Source organism: Protomyctophum parallelum (genome assembly GCF_964188405.1).
Source record: "Protomyctophum parallelum genome assembly, chromosome: 4".
In the NCBI taxonomy this organism is placed as follows: domain Eukaryota; kingdom Metazoa; phylum Chordata; class Actinopteri; order Myctophiformes; family Myctophidae; genus Protomyctophum; species Protomyctophum parallelum.
In genome coordinates this window covers 27,182,286-27,203,975 of record NC_139700.1, presented here as the reverse complement: position 1 = coordinate 27,203,975, position 21,690 = coordinate 27,182,286, and the positions used below count along the sequence as shown (strand labels likewise).

The window sequence follows — 21,690 nt, the reverse complement described above, 5'->3', positions numbered from 1 at the left end:
TGGATTTTTCGCTAGCTCGGTTTTTGAGGAAGGATGACGTCACCTCCCTAGTCGCGCATGTTCGTTGTTGCTTTTAACACTGAGCATGCGCATCAGTTCATGCATTGAAAAACGAACAACTTCCGAGGTGAACGTGACTGGGTATGCGGGAGGATCACATCAATCTGGCGCGTGGAAGGACTAGGCTCTGTGGGTTGAGTCCTGTCAGACTCCGGGCGGCTCCTACGTCTCACCAGGTTCACTCCTGCTCTCACCAGGTCCAACACCTGTGTGTTGCTGTTGCACCAGACTCTCAGCTTCGGCACTTCATTCAGGAGTGGTGGATTCTCGAGCCGCAATGGTTCTAGAGTAGACTGTAGGCTCCACTTGGCCATTGAATGGCTCTCCTAAAGGCCTCAACGTGGGTTTGTTGGGCTTCTTCCTCACGGAAGACACAGGCTGCGGCACCAACCCATACTGCTCCCGGGTGCCGTATACATTCCGGCTGCTACCCGTCTCTTCGGTGGTCACCAGACTATTCCTGGTTATCACGTAGTCTATTCCTGTGAGTCACTATTAACTAATCACTATAAATAGAATAACTAAAACAAATATACATATATACCCCTCACTGACTCAGGTGACCCAGCCGGGGTGATCAAGTAATTTACGTACAATTTAAGTACAATATTATGTTATAGGCCTATGTAGGCTACTTGATTTAAAAAAAAGTAAAAGTAGCAACTAGCAAGACCACAATATTCTGAAATACTGTAGTAAATCCTGCATTCACTTGAATAATGTACTGGCAGTCTGGCAACAAAATATACTTTCAGCACCAAATGTAAAAGTAGGCATTCATTATATGCAGAATGGCCCATTTCACAATCATATATGATTTATTTATTGGATTATAGTAGTATGTACATTAATGTGTTCGTTTAATGTTGCAGCTGGTCAGTGTGGTGCTTTAATTAGCCTACTTGTGCTGCCTAACCTGTAGTCCTACATAATCATGTATCACTTATGTTTAGCTTTAATCATCTAAATCAAGTAACTATAAATGCTGTAAAACCAGTAAGACGCCCTGAGGGCGAGAAGCGAGGTGCACGCATCCACATGGGTGACGGCAGACTGCTGGGCGAGTGCTGTGCTTTGGCATGGGGGGGTCAGATCAACATATGGAGTGAATTATGTACTGACCATATATGGGGTGTGTCTTGAGTGTACAGGGTTTGATGAGGTCAGATCAACATATGGAATGTCAGAACAGGTCAACTCCATGGAGATCTAAGGGTGGCAGCGTGATGGATTGACGGCCATATATGGTATATATTGATGGCCATATGGTTGCGTGGCAGACTGACAGGTTTTGCAGGTTTTCATAGTAGGCTAATCTGCGACCTACAGCAATAATTGTAGTGGAGGAAAACAAGTTACAATATCAGCCTCTGAGATATGTGGATAAGGATTAGAAGTTTTAAGAATATAAAAAAGGAGGAAATAAAAGTACCACAGAATTGTCCTTAAGTTGAGTTCGTACTTGAGTAAATGTACTTTCCAACCAGCATTGGGTATTTCATTTTTTGGTTTTGGCTTCATTTCTGACTGTGACTACAAGTACCAGCATGCACCGCGGCTGCTGTCAGAGACAAGTCGTGTACTTACTACTTACTAGCAAGTGGGGACTGGGGAGAGATCACAGGCTGACAGACGGGCTGGCTTCTTGCTCTGTAAGTTATGTTTGTTTTATATATGAATACATTGCACCACTTTGTCTTTGACCGTGCCAGTGTTGGTAAGAAAACACGTACTTTACTTTGTTCGAAGGTATTTCTCAATAGTGTTAGCAGTATGTTAGCTAACCAACGCGTTAGCTGTCATGATTTGGTCACCTTGCTTGGCTTGCTAGCACAACCACGGTAGTTTAAAAGTCCTAACTCTGAGACGGGTACATATGGAGCCAGATGTCCACCTGGTTCCATGCACGTCTGCCCCTCCCAGAGTTACAAATGGGTATATTAGGGTCCATTTGGTTCCACTTGTACAATGATGATGTGTCTTTCATCCAATGCAGTTTCCATCATGGACCAGGACAGCAACAACTCCGAGGTGTGTTTGTGTGTGTGTGTGTGTGTGTGTGTGTGTGTGTGTAAAACAATGCATGTTGTGTTAGGGTTTGTGATGCTTTGACAGTTGCTGTGGCTGGTACCCCTCACTGGGCTGTTGGGAATAACTTTGTATAATATTTGTGTATGCATGCTGTAAAAGCACTTAAGTGTTTTCAGAGTCTCATGATGTATGCACAATATTGAATATATCCTCAATTAAATGCATGAGTTGCCACTTGCCAGCAACCGGTAGAGCAGCAATTGTATGCAAATGGTGTTTTTGAGTCATGCGGTTTGACTGGGAGAGGGAGATCATCATCTTTGACCATATGGTGGTGTAAGATTTGTTGTTCTTATACATTGCCACATTTTGACAGGATGAGTCTGTCGGGCCTTCAGAAGAGCCATCAGAGGATGAATGGGCTATTCATCCTGCAAGCCTCCCCCCAGGACTATGTAAGTTCCTCATTATATCTGAGCGGTTGCCTTGTTTTTCAGTGTAGCATGAAAATATAAGCTGCTCCGTCATAGATGTTGTAATATGCGTTTACAAAAAACAGAAAAACAAATGTTTGCCTTGTCATTTCCTCAGGTCTACTGCACTGTTACTGTGAGTGTGCAACTCTTGAGAATATATAACTGGAACCAAATAAACCCAAAAGGGTCAACGTGGTTCCATTTGCACACTCAAGAGTTAAATTAACTCTTTATCGTGTAGTTTGGAGTCTCGGAGATAAATAAAAACAATGATTTCGAATGGGAGTATATGGCCTAATCTAATGCATATCAAATTGGGGGTCCTTGAAATTCAACAGGTTGAGAACTGTCCTGTGTCATGTTGTGTGACCTATCTTGACTGTGTCTCTCTGTCCTGGTGTGGAAGCTGATGCTGAAGCGGTGGAGCTGCTGTGGCAGGTTCGAGCCCAGCGACGCCAGACTGACCCCGACCTCCCCGAGACGGTTAGCAAACTGACTGCCCCTGACGGCAGTGTGCTCTACCTGGTGGGCACCGCCCACTTCAGCGACAGCAGCAAAAAGGACGTTGCGATGGTGTGCCTCCTATTTTAAACATATAAAACAATATATGAATGAAGTATGAACAACACGGCAACAGAACTACAAACCTTAGAGTCGAAATGTGCAGTGTAAATGCAGTTGGTTTATAGTATTCATTGGACTAATGGAGATCTAAACACCGTCCCCTCCCCTAGACGATCCGTGCGGTGCAGCCAGACGTAGTGGTGGTGGAGCTCTGCCAGTACAGAGTGTCCATGCTGAAGATGGATGAGAGTACGTTGCTGAAGGAAGCCAAGGACATCAACTTGGAAAAGGTGCAGCAGGCTATCAAACAGGTCAGTTTTACCAGAGGGTGTGATGAGGTCATGGAGGAATGAACACACCCAGTATTCATTTGTAACTCTGAGGTGGGTACAAATGTAATCAAGTGGACTGTGTAAGTAACCATTACATACTGAGGATTTTACTGTGCAGAGGCTGTATGTTATGTACAATAACGGCTCTTATCCTGTAGTGTGAAGCAACACTGGAGAACAACAGCCGTTAGTTCAATAAATATTGATGAGATGATGACAGATAAGATGGTGCTTTGTTTGCTGATACCAAATACAGTTTTGTGCCTAAAGGTGTGTTCACACCAGACACGAGTCACACGACACAACTGTCTTGAGCAATGCAATCAATTATGCCGATGTAAAGACGCTGAATAGAGCACTATTTCGCTTGAAGCAAACAGAGCATGTCGGCTACAATAGAGCTGGCAGCATACCTCAAAAGAAGTCAAAAAAAATTCAGCCTGCCGAAATCAAACGAGTTCTCTTTTTTGCTACTGGACAAAGTGTGTGCTATCTCTCTCAATTAATTGACTGCCCCACCAATGACGTCCCTGGACGTAATTTCAAATCCAACACTTAACTGCCAATAACGCCCCCATATGTCATTACAGGGTTTTCATTGATTATGTTAGATCTTCACCAACGTATGAATGGCTCTAGGTTGCTAGGAAACCGATAAAACCGGAAGTGAGAGGTCCACCTCAATGAACTCAAAAACTAACTTCGGCAAGGCAGTGTGCACCTCAATTATGTCATTTTTCTTATCTAGCTGAACATTGTTTTGGCAAATAGTATGCTGAAGATTTAACTAATGAATGTGAATGACAAAGACTTGTCTCCCCAGTTCTCCATATTTATCAGTACGAGGGCATGGAATTAAGGAGATTCTCAACTCATCACTCTAGTCTTATTATCATAGTATGAACACTGGAGGTTTTTGCAGGGAAATTGCAGGTTGGATGGATTGACGTTGAACCTTTGTCTCCTGTGTATTTATCAGAACGGGTTGATGTCTGGCCTGATGCAGATCCTGCTGCTCAAAGTTTCAGCTCAGATCACAGAGCAACTGGGCATGGCTCCTGGAGGAGAGTTCAGGGAGGCTTTCAAAGAGGTGACACGTGCACGCACAAAATACAAAAAAGCATACTGTACACAAATACACAACATCTAGTACACAGATACAAATGGATATACAAATGCATACATATATACACAAATTGCTTGCTCACCCTACCCCACCTACCCCACCAACCACCACATAATCAGCTATTACACAATGGAGATAAGGTCACAGTGTTGCACACACACACACACACACACACACACACACACACACACACACACACACACACTCAATGTGTGACAATTTGGAAATGCATAAAAAAAATGCTCTTTTATGTGTAAAATGGGAACACGGTTTGGCTCCTCCCCTTTATAATCCACTTCCTCCTGGTTGCTTATGTTTAAGGCAGTGGTGCTAACAGCAGAATCTGTCTTGAGAGATTACCAAAAAGATGACATGCTGTGCTATAATGATATGAACAATTATTAAATTTTTATTCTACTATTGATGAAAATAAACTGTTGCACAATTCCCTAAAAATATGTTTGGACCACACATTGCATACCTAGGGTGTGTCTAAGTGTAATGCTCACAGCTTTGACCTTTTTCATCCTATAAAGGCTGGACGGGTGCCCTTTTGTAAGTTTCACCTGGGGGACAGGCCCATACCTGTGACGTTCAAGAGGGCCATCGCTGCTCTCAGCCTGTGGCAGAAGGCACGTCTGGCCTGGGGACTCTGCTTCCTTTCTGACCCCATCAGGTATCAACATTACATCCCTTGAGACAGGGGATTTTTTTCCCCCTGTCGGCCGTGTCTGGTGGAAACTTTGTATGTCCAATACAGTTTTTTATTTTAATTTTAAAGTAGTGTTTTAATAGTGAAATTATGAAGAAATATGGCATTCATTTCAGAAAAAATTACATTGTAAGCTAACAACAACGGCAAAGCCTGGTTTATTTATTTTAAGAGATTAGCTTTTTTGCATTTAATCATGAAAAGATCAACAGATACTGTATGCCATGTCCCGTCATTCTATGTTTACTTGACTCAGGGGTCCATTTGTACACTTTTTTTTAATTTATTTTAACGTTCTGTTTTTTCATTTTTTGTTTTTTACAAATATAGAAGTAAATTGAGAAATAAAAACAGGCATTTGTACACTCTTAACACTGTTTTTCTATTTTCTCAGCAAAGAGGACGTAGAGAAGTGCAAACAGAAGGATCTACTGGAGCAGACCATGTCAGAGATGATCGGAGAGTTCCCTGCTCTCCACCAGACCATTGTGGCTGAGAGAGATGTCTACCTCACACACACTCTACGCCAGGCTGCACGCTGTGTGGAGGCGCCCCCTAACGCCCAGAGTGTGTATTGCTTATTATATATACTAGCCCTTACCCGTTGTGAGATATTCCCCCCCCCCCCTAAATTCATTAATAATCATTAATGTGTCAAATCAAAAAAAGGGCTTCGTTACGCCCTCCATATTCATATGGTCAATGCCTGTGTGAAAAGGGGGAGCGATTGGTGCAGGCAATGAGGAGCTACGGCTCTGACACACAGACAGACAGACATTGTTAGAATTATAGTATGATGATAACTTATTCACAATTTCTCCTGGACTGCATCTGGATTGGAGAATCATTTGTGTACTACGTATTTATATTTGAAGTATTTGCTTGGATGTTTTGTTTTACAAATGACAAATTAAACACACCTGATGGTTCAAGCCCTTCCCGCACAACCTTGGGACATTCGAACATTGGAACACTGTCACTGCATCCAGACAGTGAAGTCACGAAGATGCCAAAAGCCGCGAGCGGCAGGCGTCTCTTCCTGGTTTTTAGACCCTGGTGGATGGAAATGAAGCTCCACCCACGCAGCAAAGAGTTTCCACGTCTAAAAACCCGGAAGAGACGCCTGCCGCTCGGGTCTTTTGGCATCTTCGTGACTCCACTGTCTGGAAGCACCCATTCTGTGCTTGTAGATTTTTTTGGGGGGGGGGGGGGGAATGTTCACTTATAAATGTAATGTCATGATAATGCTCAAACTTGAGACAGCAAATTGAAAGTGATTAATTGACCAATTTTAACTGTGACCTTGTTCGAGCCCTGGGGACATGAGATTTTTTTTCTTCTTGTGACAATACTTTGTTTACCTTTACAGAAGTGCCTGCTGTGGTCGTGGGAGTCGTAGGAATGGGTCATGTCCTTGGCATAAATGAAAATTGGGACAAGTCACTCAACATTGAAGAGATTATGAGGTACGTTTAATACATCACAAAGATGTTTGTGTGATAATGTTGTGCGACATATAGGTCTTAAGTGGTTACTCACTCAGACTAATTGATTTAGTCGATAATTAGATTGTCCATATCGATTCATTAATAAAAATCACACCTGTGAGGGGTGATCTTATCATTGTACATCATCTCATTCCAGCCAATAAGAATTTGCATCCTCACCTTCGTCTTCAATGTTTGTTAACGCAATTAATGTCTGTGTTAGGACAAATTGGTGCACATACACCAAAAGTTGGTCATAGGAGGGGCACTCAAAGTTCAAATCAGTAAAAAGAATTACAGCATCTTTCTGTCTCTTTCTCGTTCTTCCTCAGTGTTGCGCCTCCGTCGCGCTTCGGCTGGGTTTTACGCACGGTCCTCAAGGGTGGCATGATGGGATTGCTGGGGTATGCCTGCTACCGCGCTGGAGGAAGCATTGGCAGGGCGCTGCTGTCTATACCTGCTGTCCAGTCTCTACTGGAGAATCTGCAACCACCCGCTGCTTGACCGTGACTCCTTCATTTCCCCTGACCACCTACGTCTGTGACGAGACCCTCTGAATATTAAAACAATGCATTTATCACCAATGGCCTTAACGACAGGAGGGCGGGGAGGGTTGGGGTGGATGAACTAACAAGGACCTCAAGAACCTCGTCCTGCCTCGTATCCGTGTCCCTGTTGACACGGCAGGGCAGTACTGCCAAAGAAACCATGACAGTACTCTGCTTTTTTTTTAATTAATTATTTTGTATCGGCAAAACCCTTTTTTTTTTTTTGCTTTGGTTTTGTAATGTTTACAAATGCTAATAATTCTTTACATATATCCCCCACATTCCTTGTAATGACTTGAACATTTTTAAGACGACTCATCATGACTCAGTAAGAGGCACATGTTTTACATGACATGAGGTTTGCTTTGAGTTCCATCTTGTGGCTTCTTGAGGTATCGCCTTGAAAGACGCAGCCTAATCAGACTGAGATGATTTCCGAGAGGCCCACCTTTCTAAAGGTTTTGTAGATCCTTGGATACGGCACCAACCAAAGGTTTACTGTTTACTCATTGGCTCATTCAGTATGCAGCACTTTATTGGGTAGAAGAGTGACATTTGATAAGATACCAAAATATGCATAATCGTTGTCCCCTGATCTTGAATCTAGCCCTGTGCTTTAGAAAAGGTTCCTTTTTTTGTAGTAGCCTATACATGTTTTATAACCCTGGTAAAAGTGCCAACCTGTTTAATTTTGCATTTATTTGTTGGGGAAATTAATGTACTGTAGTTTCTCTCCATTTTTTAAAGTAATATATTATTTCTAGGCCACCAACAAGATTAACATAACAGTCATTCATTTCCTCTATGCGCTGTCTTGCTTGCCACAACAGACAAGTGCCTCATATTGCATTTCTAAAGCCTGACTTATACTTAGTTGTGCATAATGTCCTGCACCAAACATGGCAGATCTACAAGCTCATGTGCTGCAATGTTGTGAGCTTGTTGGTCTCAATAGCCAGACAACTATTCTACAATCTCTGAATGCTATATAGCTGTGTGGGAGTCAACAGTTTGGCTCGAGAGACTATGTCAATGACTATGTTCTGCTATTTTTGGTGCAACTAAGTCTGACTCAGGCATAAGGGCTCATGCTGAAAAGGCAAAAGTGCATATGCATTTATACATAGGCCTATTCCTAAATTGAATATGTAGATACTGTCTGTATGTAATGCATTGCTATTTTTAATGAAGTTTTCCATACTTTTGCCGTGTGTGTATGGAAGTTTAGTGATGTGCTGCCTCCCCCATTGTGAACTGAAATGGTATCCTGGTCTCTCAACACCCTCTGAGCTGAAACTTGACATGCGGTTGGCTTGAACGTGCCTCAGGAACAGCAGTTAACTTTGTAAGCATATTGTACATTTGATACAAGACCTCTTTTAACCACTTCAACCCCAGCATCCCTATTCTGGGGGTAAACATTTGCCAAAAATAGCAGATCAATGCTTTTTGCAATGCAATTTTGGGGTAAGAGATTTGGTGTAGATGGAAAGAAGTGGTCCAAGTACAGTTGCAACTCAGGTCCCTTTCTCTGAGACTAAAGAGCAACATTCAAATGTATGCTTTAAACACATGTCTAACTCTTGACTAATGGTCCATACTGGACATTAGAAGATATGCAGTTATGCACCTTGTCAAGAAATCCATTTATAAAAGTGGAAATTCACCATGATAGTTGGAAAATGGGTCAGGTCTTGGAAGTATATCCTTATATCTAATCTATGCTCCATCGTATGATGGTGTCGCATGCTAAATATAGAACAAGCTCACCAGTCGCCACGCGTTGCATAGATCTGATCTTTTTTGGAGCACAACTTCATTGTACGAGTATAAATCTGGACTTCTACACATGCTGCCTTTGACCCATAGATATCCTACTGAGAACAACATTGAGCTGTACTGTATGGTCTAATAGCAGTATCTGTTCATGGTGAAACGTGATTTGTTGACATTCCTGGTACATTGTTTCTTAATTTGGGAGGGGTACTTTTAGCGGTAACTGGAAGAGTGGCCAACCACCTCAATGTTAAATTGCCTTACAAAATGTAAACAACATTTAAGAATTTGTTAAAGATGGAGTGCTGTGATTTTTGTACTTTTTCTGTTTATTATCATGTGTCTATGGACTCTGGAGTTAACATTACTCTAATAGACCCCCAGGTGTGGTTAGAGTATTCAAATATAATATATCTTCCCTGTGTATTTTTGGTTTCTCAAAAAACCCAATCGAAATGACAGTGATATAGTGACATCACATTTAAAGAGTGGGATCACCACTTTAAAATTCTGAAGTAAATGTAAAGTATTCATGATTTGAACGTGCTTGAACATTTTTCATGAAGGCCTGTAATATTTCTACAATTGCTACAAAACGGGGCTAGCCAGTCATTTGGGGCATAAGAAGTTAAAGGGTAAATTTAGTTCTGCTAATAATAGGCATACCGTATTACCGTGCATGTTCAAATCATGTTTATTTTAGATCATTAGGCTGCTTCAGACCATTTTCCAAATAATTTATTAAATGTTTTACATTATGGAAAAAGTAGACAATTTAATATTGAGGTGTGAGAATTATTCAAGGACTTAGTTTGAACACAGTGAGTTAACAATTCTCAGTTCTGAAATAAAGTGGTTTGAGTGCATGAAGCTAGAGAGGTGAGTAAATTGCATTTGGATTAACTTGGATAATTAAGATTGAAAGAGAGAGAGATTGGTCAAATCAGTATTCGTTTCTCTAAATAATGCTTGTGTTGCCTCAGATGGCTTTTTTGGTTGACCTTGACCTCTTTTATTTCACCAGGTAGTTCTATTTGTTTTCTTTAGTACTTGCTTAGTGCATTTTTTAGTTAACATTGCGTCATGCACCAGACTTTCCGCCAAAAGCACATCCCAATGTCATGTCACATCATTAATTTCCATCATTATGTAAATGATCAATTCATGACATTAATTGATTTGATAATATTAATGTGGCAATATTAACTTTAGTGCGTTACTCCGTGGGCGTCAGTGTCACGTTAAAGTCGTTCCGCTCTTGTCATTGTTTCCAGCCGGACAAATAATGATGCAACAGCAAATCCAAGTTGCCAAACATCCGCTGTTGTACAAGGCATGTTATGAAACTGAAAGTTTGGCTTATTAAATCATAATGATATCATGCAGCGGCCGTCGCAGTAACTACACGGATGTCATGTATTGAATGGCTTCATTCGGACCGCGTCTTCTCTCACGGGTGTTTGGTGGTTGCTCCGGTACTGTGATCAGACTGTTGTGCGGTGGAGGTGTGGTGATGGACGGCGTGATGGGACTGGTTGTAGGTCGTTCGTCTCTGGAGCGGCTGGACTTTGACAACGTTGTTCTGAAGAAGCTGCCCGTGGATCCCTGCACGGAGCCCGGCGTCCGCAGCGTGAAGGGAGCCTGTTTCTCCAGGGTGGTGCCACAGCCTGTCACCAAACCCAGGTGGAGAAAGGAGGAATAGGCTATGAAATATGAATATATTTATATTATACGCTTATTTTATAATAAGCTCTAGTGTCTGAGTATGTAGTATGATTAAGTAATTATGTCACTGATTGATTGAAAATTGTAATAACAGATTGCAGAATGGGACTGGGTACAGTCATTTTTAGGGGAATGTCATGTGGTCTACTAGCCATGGTTCATGACTCATAATTTGGCAGTCATGTTTCAGGGCTAGTGGTCTACCTGCACAGCCTACCCTAGCCCTACAAGCAGAACCCAATGCTACTGAAGTTTCTGACATTTTTTGAGACCCAGATAAGTGACATCCAAATTTCAGAAAAGCTTTACGGAGGGTTCCGAGAGGGGCTAGGCCTACCCCTGATCTACAACCTCCCTCACAACGTGTGGCATCACTCCCGTTCTCTGCTATTTTTGAATAGCCAAAGTATAAAATAGGGTTAGACTAGTAGTACTTAATTGATGCTATATTTCCTTATATAGCTGGGCACCCCAAGAACCACTGATAAAAGTGTGTGTGTGTGTGTGTGTTATACAATACAATTAATTATACAGTATGTGTGTATGAAATGTATCTATATAAGTCAGTATAGTAAGGCTGCATGATATTAGGAAAGCATGCGATATTCGATAATGTTGAATACCTCAATAACGATATGACTTGTAAGTATATAGCTTTAATGTATTTTTGCTTAAGGTTAAGTTTAGTAAACTAAAGACATATTAATTCAATATGTAAAACGAATATCTAGCCTAACAAAAAGCAATGCCTCTGAACTTGGACTTTCAGTTGCATTTATTGCAACTAAATGCAATAATAACTAGTAATAATTAGGCCTGCTGCCATTCAGGATGGAAAATAAAATTGTCCTTTTGGATTTGGGGAGAAGTAATTTTGATGAGGCGCTACTTGATATAAACAGAACATGTTAAGTTGAGCAAGCAAGTTATGCTCAACTTGATTTATACTTCCATCTCCACTCCACAGTGTTTTGCCGAAAGGATTGCACAATTGGCAAATAGACATAATATGAAATTTATTTATCTCGATAAATAGCGTCTCTCGCGATATGTATGTATACCTATACCGATATGTATATGCATGATGATACCTCGATGAAGGTACGTTTTCGATATATCTTGCAGCCTTAGAGTATATTTTATAGATAGAGGTTCTGGCTGCTATCTGTCATGTCAATCTTGTCCCTTTATGCCCATGTATGGAGATCCCTCACTGATTTGTTTGCCAATGTGTCATCATGGGATGACACATTGCGGTTAGACAACACACTCCATATTTGGGCAGCATTGGGAACTCCTTATATGGCTATGGCTGAGTCATGGTGACATTAGCCTCGGAAACCCGTGTGATATCAGAGGTTCGCCCGTCCACTGTTCGGTCATCCCTTAAAGGATAACTTTAGTTTTTTTCAACCAAGGTTCATGTTTTAGGTTGTTATTAGAGAAAGTAAAAGATGAGGGTTAATTTTTTTCATTTGCTGCTTTCTTTCGTTTTAAGGATTTTAGCTGTTTTTGACAGGGGGGCGGGGCATTCGAGCATGGGGCTAAATATGTATTTCTTTACAAAATGTTATAGCGATTTATTTTTTTATTATTTACTATAGTCCCAGGAAATTTCATCTGGCCACAAAAGATCACAGGATCTACTGAATGTGTCAAACTGACATATTGAGCCTATGACACACAGTGTGGTTTCCCCCAGTATATGCTACCTTCATATTCAGTAGATCCTGTGAACTTTTGTGGCCAGATGTAATTTCTTGGGGTCTAGTAGGACTATAGTAAATGATAAAAAAATGAAATCGCTATAAGATTATGTAAAAAAATACATATTTAGCCCCATGCTCGAATGCCCCCTCCCCCTCCCCCTTGTCAAAAACAGCTAAAATCTCTAAAACAAAAAAAAGCAGCAAATTAAAAAAAATTAACACTCATCTTTTACTTTCTCTAATAACAACCTAAAACATGAACCTTGGTTGAAAAAAAAACTAAAGTTGTCCTTTAAGCCAATTTTAATATCCATGGCTACTGTATACATATACAGTATGAGTATATAATGTATAATATTATATGAGTTGTAAATGTATATATGAGCATTACTCTTTAGATTAGCGTATACTGTATACTCGTTTTTGGATATGTGATATATAATTTGTGTTCGTCATTGTTTAATCTTTTGAGAATTTAATTTGTTATTCTTGTTCAAATTACATTTTAATCTCATTGGTCAACTCAAAGGTTTGTGGCAGTCTCTAATGAAGCTCTGGCGTTGCTGGGGCTCAAGGGGGACGAGGTGCTGAGCGATCTTCTTGCACCGGGGTATCTTAGCGGCTCCAAAATCATGCCGGGCTCGGAGCCAGCGGCCCACTGCTACTGTGGACACCAGTTCGGACACTTTGCCGGGCAACTGGGCGACGGAGCGGCTTGTTACCTGGGGGAGGTGAAGGTTCCTGCTCATCAGAACCCAGAACTATTGCAGGAAAACCCGAGTGGCCGTTGGGAGATGCAGGTGAAGGGCGCTGGACTGACGCCTTATTCCAGGTGCGACAAGTTGTGCACTACTTTTTGAAGAAAAAACTGTGTGCAAAATACAAATGTAACCAAAATGGACCCATTCGTTCACTCTCAGAGTAACAAGGACCTAGGTTCCTTTGGGGCCCTTTAACTTAAGGATCCATTGTTCCACAGTTAAATAACACTCTGATTTGTCCTTCTCCTATCTCTAGATCAGCTGATGGTCGTAAGGTGCTGCGTTCCAGCATCAGGGAGTTTCTGTGCAGTGAGGCGATGTTTGCCCTGGGTATCCCCACCACTAGAGCAGGCTCTGTAGTGACATCTGATAGCAGAGTCGTACGGGATATTCGATACGATGGACACCCCCGCCATGAGAGATGCTCTATAGTCCTCCGCATTGCTCCTACCTTCCTCAGGTCAGTGACATCTGTCGTATATATATATATATATATATGCAAAACCGATATATCGTCTGTGCCCTAGTTGGGCACTGGTATACATTCATATAGTCATACGCCCGAACAGAGAAGCACTCAGTTTGTATGTATAACTGGGCATCCTTGTGTAAGCAGTAACTATGGTGCAATAGATTCAGTCTATTCATTGATATAAGACAGGGAATCGGATAATTTTAAATGCTGGAAATTGTTTATGCAGCTTTGAGCATGATCACAGGATTAAAAGAATAAAAAAAGCCCAGAATTATTTTGCTGCTTACAATAGAGGGTATGTGCTAGCCTGGCTAAAGCCAGACACGAATCAGCCGTTGGCAAAAAATAATTGCCTTCTGGCGGACGACAGTGTGATTTGAGTCTGTCCGCTTATTAGCCAGGCTAGGTATGTGCATGCATAAAGTGTTTGGCAAAGTGAGTGGACAAGTGAGTTTAACGTTGTTCCAATCAGATAAGACTTTTCTGTTTGGATGTATGGGCTGTCTAGGCCATAAAGTAGTTTTTTGCCACTCGGTAGGCGTTCCCGCATAACTTGCAGGTATGATGATGATATCACGCACATACCCTCAATATAAACTTCAAATCAACAAAATGCAATTGCAATCTAAAAATCGAATAACCTAAAATACAAATCTAAAATTTCAAATAATGTGAAAAAACAGCACCTACGTATGTTATAATTACATAGTCAATATACTACAGCATGCACAAATATCAATTCATCATACCCAGACAGTTGCTCTTTCAGCAGTTATACTGTTATGGAGAACTAGTTTTTCTTTTTTAAAGCAAGTGATATTATTGTCTAGATACGGGCTAGTATGTAAATAGTGTCCTCCTTGTGCAGGTTTCCTCCACCATCGCTGTGTTTCCTCCACCATCGCTGTGTGAATGTGTGTGTGTGTGAATGGGTAATTGCGAACGCAGTGATTGCGAATGCAATGAGCACTAACTATGAGACCCTGCAGATCATGTCTGTCTGTGTGTGTGTCTGTGTCTGTCCCGCTGTGACACCACCCGCCCGCCACCAGAGGGCGCAGCTGTAGCACACACACACACACACACACACACACACACACACACACACACACACACACACACACACACACACAACCACACACACACACACACAAACACAAACAACCACACACACACACGAGCTGCGTTCGCTTCCCGCGTTTGCGCGTCTTACTTGTGTATCTATAAAAATATGTAAAGCGCCTTGGATAAAAGCGCTATATAGATTAACATTTACCATTTACCATTGTTATAATATACAGGTTTGGATCCTTTGAGATTTTCAAGCCGCCTGATGAGCTTACAGGCCGCCATGGGCCCAGCTATGGACGCGATGAGCTCAGAGGCCAGATGATGGATTATGTCATTGAGATGTTCTACCCTGAGATCCAGCAGGACTTCCCGGACAGGGTGGAGAGGAACGTAGCTTTCTTCAGAGAGGTAAATATCAGATTCCTCTAATGGTGCAAATCCCAGCTTTCTATAACCAACAAAAAAAGATCCAAGATAACTCCAATTAACATTCAGCCAGTGTGTCAAACATAAGCCTTTATTTTATATTTTTTATGGAGGGACAGACAGTAGGCTGACAGGAAATGGGGAGAGAGATGGGGGGGGGGTGACATTCAGTGAATGCCGTCAGGATCGGGAGTCGCACACTGCCAGACTGGATTACCAGCCAAGGTGCCTGGACTGCTGAGCCACGGCCCAGGCGGCCAGGCCTACTCTTCATTAATTAATTAAATAAGACACTTAAAAAAACAAAATTATACACAGGGCTATTTGTATCACGTGTATCGGTTTCACAGTTTTACTCAAAGAGTGAGAGTGTCAGCTTTTAGCACCCAAGGGCAGACCTTTTTGTTTATGGCCAAGAACATTAGGATTTTGCTTCATGGTTATCTTCCAAAGCAGCTACAGTATAATGACAGCCTGACTTCAGTGCATGTGCTGAGTCACTATAGGCCTTCTATTATTAGGTTACCATATTAGCAATAAGAACAGAAACCTCTGGCATTTCCATAGCATTTGTGTGTGTGTGTGTGTGTGTGTGTGTGTGTGTGTGTGTGTGTGTGTGTGTGTGTGCTTGCGTGTGTGAGAGAGACAGAGACAGACAAAGTTCTCTTCTGCGATAAATACAGGGTCTGTATTTTTTGGTACAGGCGTGATAACAGTTCTCGTGTCTTGCTTTCAGGTGATGCAGCGCACTGCTCGACTTGTGGCCCAGTGGCAGTGTGTAGGCTTCTGCCATGGAGTCCTGAACACAGACAACATGAGCATCCTGGGACTCACACTGGACTATGGGCCGTTTGGCTTTATGGACAGGTCTGTGTGTGTTTGCTCCGTGCTCATGTTGACACCCTGAGCGGCATAAACGGAGGTCTCCGTCCTATCAAATAGTAACGCTCAGGACAGAGATTAATCACAGGACGGAACTTTATTGATATCATAACCGAGCTCACCGCTCCACAGGCTGGGAGCGCCTGTTGGGCAACATTCGATCTCATTTCCGGTTGGGACGTCATCCAAAACGTCTCCCCCCCCCCCCATTTTAGTGGATGAGATCGAGAATCTTAAAACGTGAATAACTCTTGATCTAAATCATCTGTCCAATTCTAACCAAAGATTATGATTTTGACGGCCCATCACAGTCGCTAGTCGCGTTAGAAGTAATCATACCTCCCGTTGTTGCTGATCGCCTCGGGGGTGTTTTGGAAACTTTTGGCTACATCTAGTTACTTCAGCTACATCCAAGATGGCGCCTGGTGCACCTTGAAATGCGCTCTGTAGCTGCAAATCGCTGGGCACCCTGATTTAATGGTCCTACAGTATATACCCCCGGGCGTTAGGAAAAACAAGTGTCAAAATAGCAGAATTACAGACTCTCATACAACAAATTGTGAGTGGTTAATTTGATTTGCTTTGCTTTCACCCTCCCAGGTTTGATCCAGATTTCATCTGTAATTCCTCTGATAATTCGGGCCGCTACACGTACCAGGCCCAGCCAGACATATGCAGGTGGAACCTGGTGAAGCTGGCAGAGGCACTGGCTCCTGAGCTGCCACCAGAGAGGGCCAAGGCTGTTGTGGCTGAATACGGGGACCACTATAACGGCTTCTACCTACGGAACATGAGGAAGAAGTTGGGCCTGTTGACGAAAGAGGAGCCTGAGGATGAGGTGCTGATTAGGGAGCTGCTGCAGACCATGCATAACACAGGTGATTGTTTTTAGCATGGCAATGCTTTACAAGACCATTACACGTTGTGATTCCCAAACCAGTTGAGCCCCAAGTCAGCTGAGCTGAGACACCTCTAACACACTATGCCAGTGTCTCAAAACAATTCATTTACAAAAATCCCCTGAAAATAAGGCCTTGAGGCTCGTGAGGTGTGGCAATTTCTAAATTGCAGGATGTTAAGCGAACCAAAACAAGTGCTCCCTAAAATCAATGAGGGCGCGGCCAAACTAGTTTTGGAATTGTTAAGACGCAACAACAGCACCATGCAGCAGATATTACACAATGATTGTCAATATTTATTCTGTTCATTTTGCCTGTTCCCCCAACAGGAGCTGACTTTTCCAACACCTTCCGAAGCCTCAGTCAAATCCCCTGCCCCGCTGAAGGTGAGGTGGAGGAGGACATTGTCAAGCAGGCCACAGATCTCTTGTTGGTGCAGTGTGCCCACCTAGAGGAACTGAAGGCTGCCAACAAGCCCACAATGGATCCACGGTGAGAGACTCTATGACCCAGTACAGATTAAGTTTGTTCAGGTGCTCAATATGTTTGCCACACAAACGGATGGTTGGTCCAACCTCTGCTTCACTGCTAATGTTTGCAGAGCTCCAATTGACACTGATGAGTGCTGCGTTCAGACAACAGTTGAAATTGTTTCAAGTTGAGAGCGCAGGCCAATGCTGTTCTCAAGGCGGGTCTATGTTTTAGGTAATTAGTGCGATGAGTGGAATTAATTTCACTTGGCTGACATTTACAATTCAAAGTAACAGTACATAACTTGCTTTAGCGAGTAAAACATAACTAATCTCTATATTTAACTGACAGCATTGGAGGTGGTCTCCTTACTCTTCAATTGAGAAAGTTTGATTAAATCTGTTGACAGGTGGTATATTGCACAAAACACAAAGCACGCATAATATCTCCTGCCCAAACAGGCTTAGCTCAGCAGTAGGATAGTCAGTGCTCGCATGGGACACACAGGTTTGTATGCGATGGGAGGTAACATTGTGGAGCTACAGTATGCTTACTGTGTAGCAGTAGAGGCTCTACAATAGTCAGATCAGTGGTACAGATGCAGCACACAGATCACTTAACCTTGTCTTTTATTCCTTGTATTTCCTTTACAATGTCTGTCTAAAAATTGTATATAGAGGCAAAACTTTTTTTTTAATTAAAATAAACTTGCATAGTGTTCACTGTCCTGTCAAGATAGCACATGTTTAATTAAAATACTAAATAGACTAAATGCATCACTTTTCCCACCATCTCTCCTCTTGCCAGTGAGCTGGCAATGTTGATGTCAATGGCCCAGAGCAACCCAGCCCTCTTTCAGATGATCTCAGACAGGACAACCCTGGCCAGGCAGCTGGAGAAACTCAGCAAATTTAAGGAGCTGCTGGAGAACAGTCAGGAAGATCTGACCAGCAAACTGGCAGAGGACTGGACCCAGTGGATCAGCTCATACAGGTGGGGAAGAGGGGCAGACAACAGTTAACCAAACTATACGATTTAAAATACAAAATATATAATCAATAATCGATCATGTAATAGTAACACTAGATTAGTAGATTGGTGATTGATCCCCATTTTGGGCATGTCATCATTGGTTCCAAAAATGAAAAAAATAAATAGCAGATCTACAAACTCACGACTTGTCCCGATGCACCATTGTGTGATGGGATACAGAATATGGCTTAATTAAACTGTTCCGTAGAAGCTAAGACACGTATCGATAGTTGCAGTCTTAACTCCTAACGGACTGGAAGAGGAAATGGTCTGTTGACTGTGGCACTGTTCCATTGACTCAGTTCCCTGTTTTATCATGTGCTACAGGAAGCGTCTGGCCCGGGAGCTGGAGGGCCAGGATAACATTCAGGCAGTGCAGGAGGAGAGGGTGAGAGTGATGGATAGCACTAATCCACGTGTGGTGCTCAGAAACTACATTGCCCAGAATGCAATTGAGGCTGCTGAGAGTGGAGATTTCTCTGAGGTCAGCATACAAGCATCAACTGTTTTCTCATATTTGCTAGGATTACTCTATGCCAATCATAGCTCGTTTCACGCGGCTATGTGTATACACAGTGAACCACTACAAACTTTTCACTGTCTTGTTTATTCATATTCGAATGTCGGTGTACATTTTGTCCTGTGAATTTGCTGATATGTTCCGTTTTTCTTCAGAAAATGTTTCTGCAAGTATGAGCATATGCCGCACCTTGTCAATTCATGATCATTTTAGAATGCTCCCTCATCCATGCTGGACACAATCCCCTTTTCACGTATGCTAGTTGTGCTTTTCCCCCCCTCTTTTCAGGTTTAGTTTTATTTATTTTTAACTGCTTGTTTGCTTTTCTTGTGCCTTCGGAAGGTCCGACGGGTCCTGCAGATTCTGGAGAAGCCGTTCTCCTCCCACCCAGGTCTAGAGGAGCCTTTATGGGTGGGTGGAGGAGGTGTCGAGGAGCAGGCGGAGAGAGAGGAGGGACAGCTGGAGGAAGCAACCTCTTCATCCATGAGAGTCCCTCTTCCATATACCAGTAGACCCCCTGCTGAAGCGAACGCCATCTGCGTCAGCTGATCTTCGTAATGCCTTCCTTGACTTATCGCTAGCCTACCTAAAGTGATAGAGAGAGTTTATTGTGCAGGATTTATATCTAGTTGCAAGCCAGTTTTCATGCTCCGAACATATTAGGCTATTTTCAGTGTGTGACAGTAAATTGAACATTGGTCTTTTCTTTTTCCTCACATCTCTTTACTTGCGTGCACACACACACACACACACACACACACACACACACACAGTACAATTGTAAACTCTCTCTGTTACTTTAGCAGGCAGTGCATGGAAGGCAAGCACGAGGCAGGCAATACACTCCATAGGCAAGCATTCTCTAAGCCAAAAGAGGAGAGAATGTGTTCAGGGAAATGGCAAAGGAAAAGAAAGGCATAATTAGAATGTATGCATTTCACATATTATACATATATCTGCTGTCGGGCAAAAACCAATTGTGTCCAAAATATAAACTTTTTAGGAAATGAAAAAGACCATGTTTTAAAACACAACTCTGCCTGACTGCCTCATCAAAGTTGGTATGGTACTTGAATGATATTATCATCAATACAGCTCAAGTGGAGTTAGGAGGTTTTTGACCATTATTGTGGATATGGTTGTTTTGTCCATCATTGATTAGAATTACGGACAGAAGAAACAAAAAAACCTAACACAGTAAACACACAGATGTTGGTTGTAAATGGTGTTCAATAGCACTGATTTATTAAAGAAAAGTTTAAAAATAGAGATAGTTGGTTTTTGCCCGGAAGCGACAATATAAACTTTATTTGCTGTCCTGATCCGGTTCTCTCTCTGGGCTTTGGGTTTGTGCTGCCTATTGATGATGACCCAGACAACCAGTCCTACAATGACCTGTCTGTGTTTGAATAACCATGGAGAACTAACTGGATTGCCTGATGATGACGATAGTATACCAAATAATTGAATGTGCGTGAGAGTTGAGCTGACTGCGTTTCATTTGTTGGGGGGTATTAGAATGAAAGGGAATGTTTGTACTCGATAGAGTAAGCCGCAATTAACATGCACAGTTAATAATCGAAACGGGAGGAAATATTTTAGTGTTGACGTAGCAGTTGCTGGGTTCACACTAGAACACATTGTGTATATTAATTAAAACGTGTTATCTCCCATCATATGTAACTGAATGGATTGTAGTTGACACTGAACTCATCAAATCGAAAAAATAGTAAGCCTTTTTAAGATTCAATCATTTTTTAAATGAATGCTCTTATAAACGTGATTCTTTGAATTATTCTTATGAAGGGAAAAATACTATATTCACATTAATTCACTAACATTATTTCATGACGTGGAGCAGTCCATTAAAACCTTTTAGCTCAAGACCCAAAAGAGAAATTAAGACGTTTCAGGACCCAAACTAGTGAAAATAGCAGATCTACAAGCTCACAATATGTGGCTTTGCACTGCGTTGTGAGCTTGTAGATTGGCTATTTTCTGTACTTATAACATATTTATTTTCTAATTTATAAATTACACAAATTTCGCGAAATGCTTCTTGACTGTCAGGAAACAAAAATAAATAAAGCGATATTAACAGGTGACTGAGAAATGGATCTGCGACCCACAAATGGGTCTTGACCCAGTGTTTTGGAACCAGTGACCTAGACTCTAGGTCCTAGACTAGAGTGACTGCTCATTTGGTCATAACCTCACCTCACATTAGTGTTATTCCTTTCACACCCATCAAGCAAGAATCTTGGTATGAACATGAGATGTTGAATAAATGTGTTGAGCTGTTATTATACAAATCTTGTTCACAACGTTTCTTATAAGAGCTTTCCTCATGTTTTATGCATAAAGGCTGTGTTTCTGTTGCATAATGTGATTGATCATGTAACCAAAAATACAAAGATACTTATAGAAAGACCAACTTTTCTTCTTCAATTTGTGGAAAACCTTTTGACTCACCAGTCAACAAGTGTTGTTGTTGAATGTTTTCCCCTAGCCTGGCTAATAAGCCAGACTCAAATCACACTAGTTTTCTCCAACCTGATTCCTGAAGGTCATGTTTATATAAATATGCTGTCAGTCAGTTGCTTTTGT

At 41.9% G+C, this 21,690-nt stretch overlaps 2 protein-coding genes across 2 annotated transcripts; both read left to right on the top strand.

Annotated features, from left to right (window-relative positions):
- The first annotated feature begins 1,646 nt into the window (after positions 1–1,646).
- trabd (TraB domain containing) lies at positions 1,647–9,726 on the top strand. The gene is made up of 10 exons (XM_083762420.1): positions 1,647–1,712; positions 2,057–2,091; positions 2,468–2,546; positions 2,974–3,140; positions 3,302–3,442; positions 4,443–4,553; positions 5,126–5,265; positions 5,696–5,868; positions 6,671–6,767; positions 7,121–9,726. The coding sequence occupies exons 2-10, from the start codon at positions 2,065–2,067 to the stop codon at positions 7,290–7,292; spliced, it is 1,107 nt and encodes a 368-aa protein (XP_083618546.1). The 5' UTR covers positions 1,647–1,712; positions 2,057–2,064; the 3' UTR covers positions 7,293–9,726.
- A 680-nt stretch (positions 9,727–10,406) lies between these two features.
- On the top strand, positions 10,407–21,501 carry selenoo1 (selenoprotein O1). Its single transcript, XM_083763242.1, has 10 exons — positions 10,407–10,795; positions 13,076–13,378; positions 13,564–13,767; positions 15,084–15,261; positions 16,016–16,146; positions 16,762–17,039; positions 17,390–17,552; positions 18,339–18,524; positions 18,891–19,047; positions 19,426–21,501. Exons 1-10 carry the CDS (start codon positions 10,536–10,538, stop codon positions 19,630–19,632), a joined length of 2,067 nt encoding a protein of 688 aa, XP_083619368.1. The 5' UTR covers positions 10,407–10,535; the 3' UTR covers positions 19,633–21,501.
- Positions 21,502–21,690: the final 189 nt, after the last annotated feature.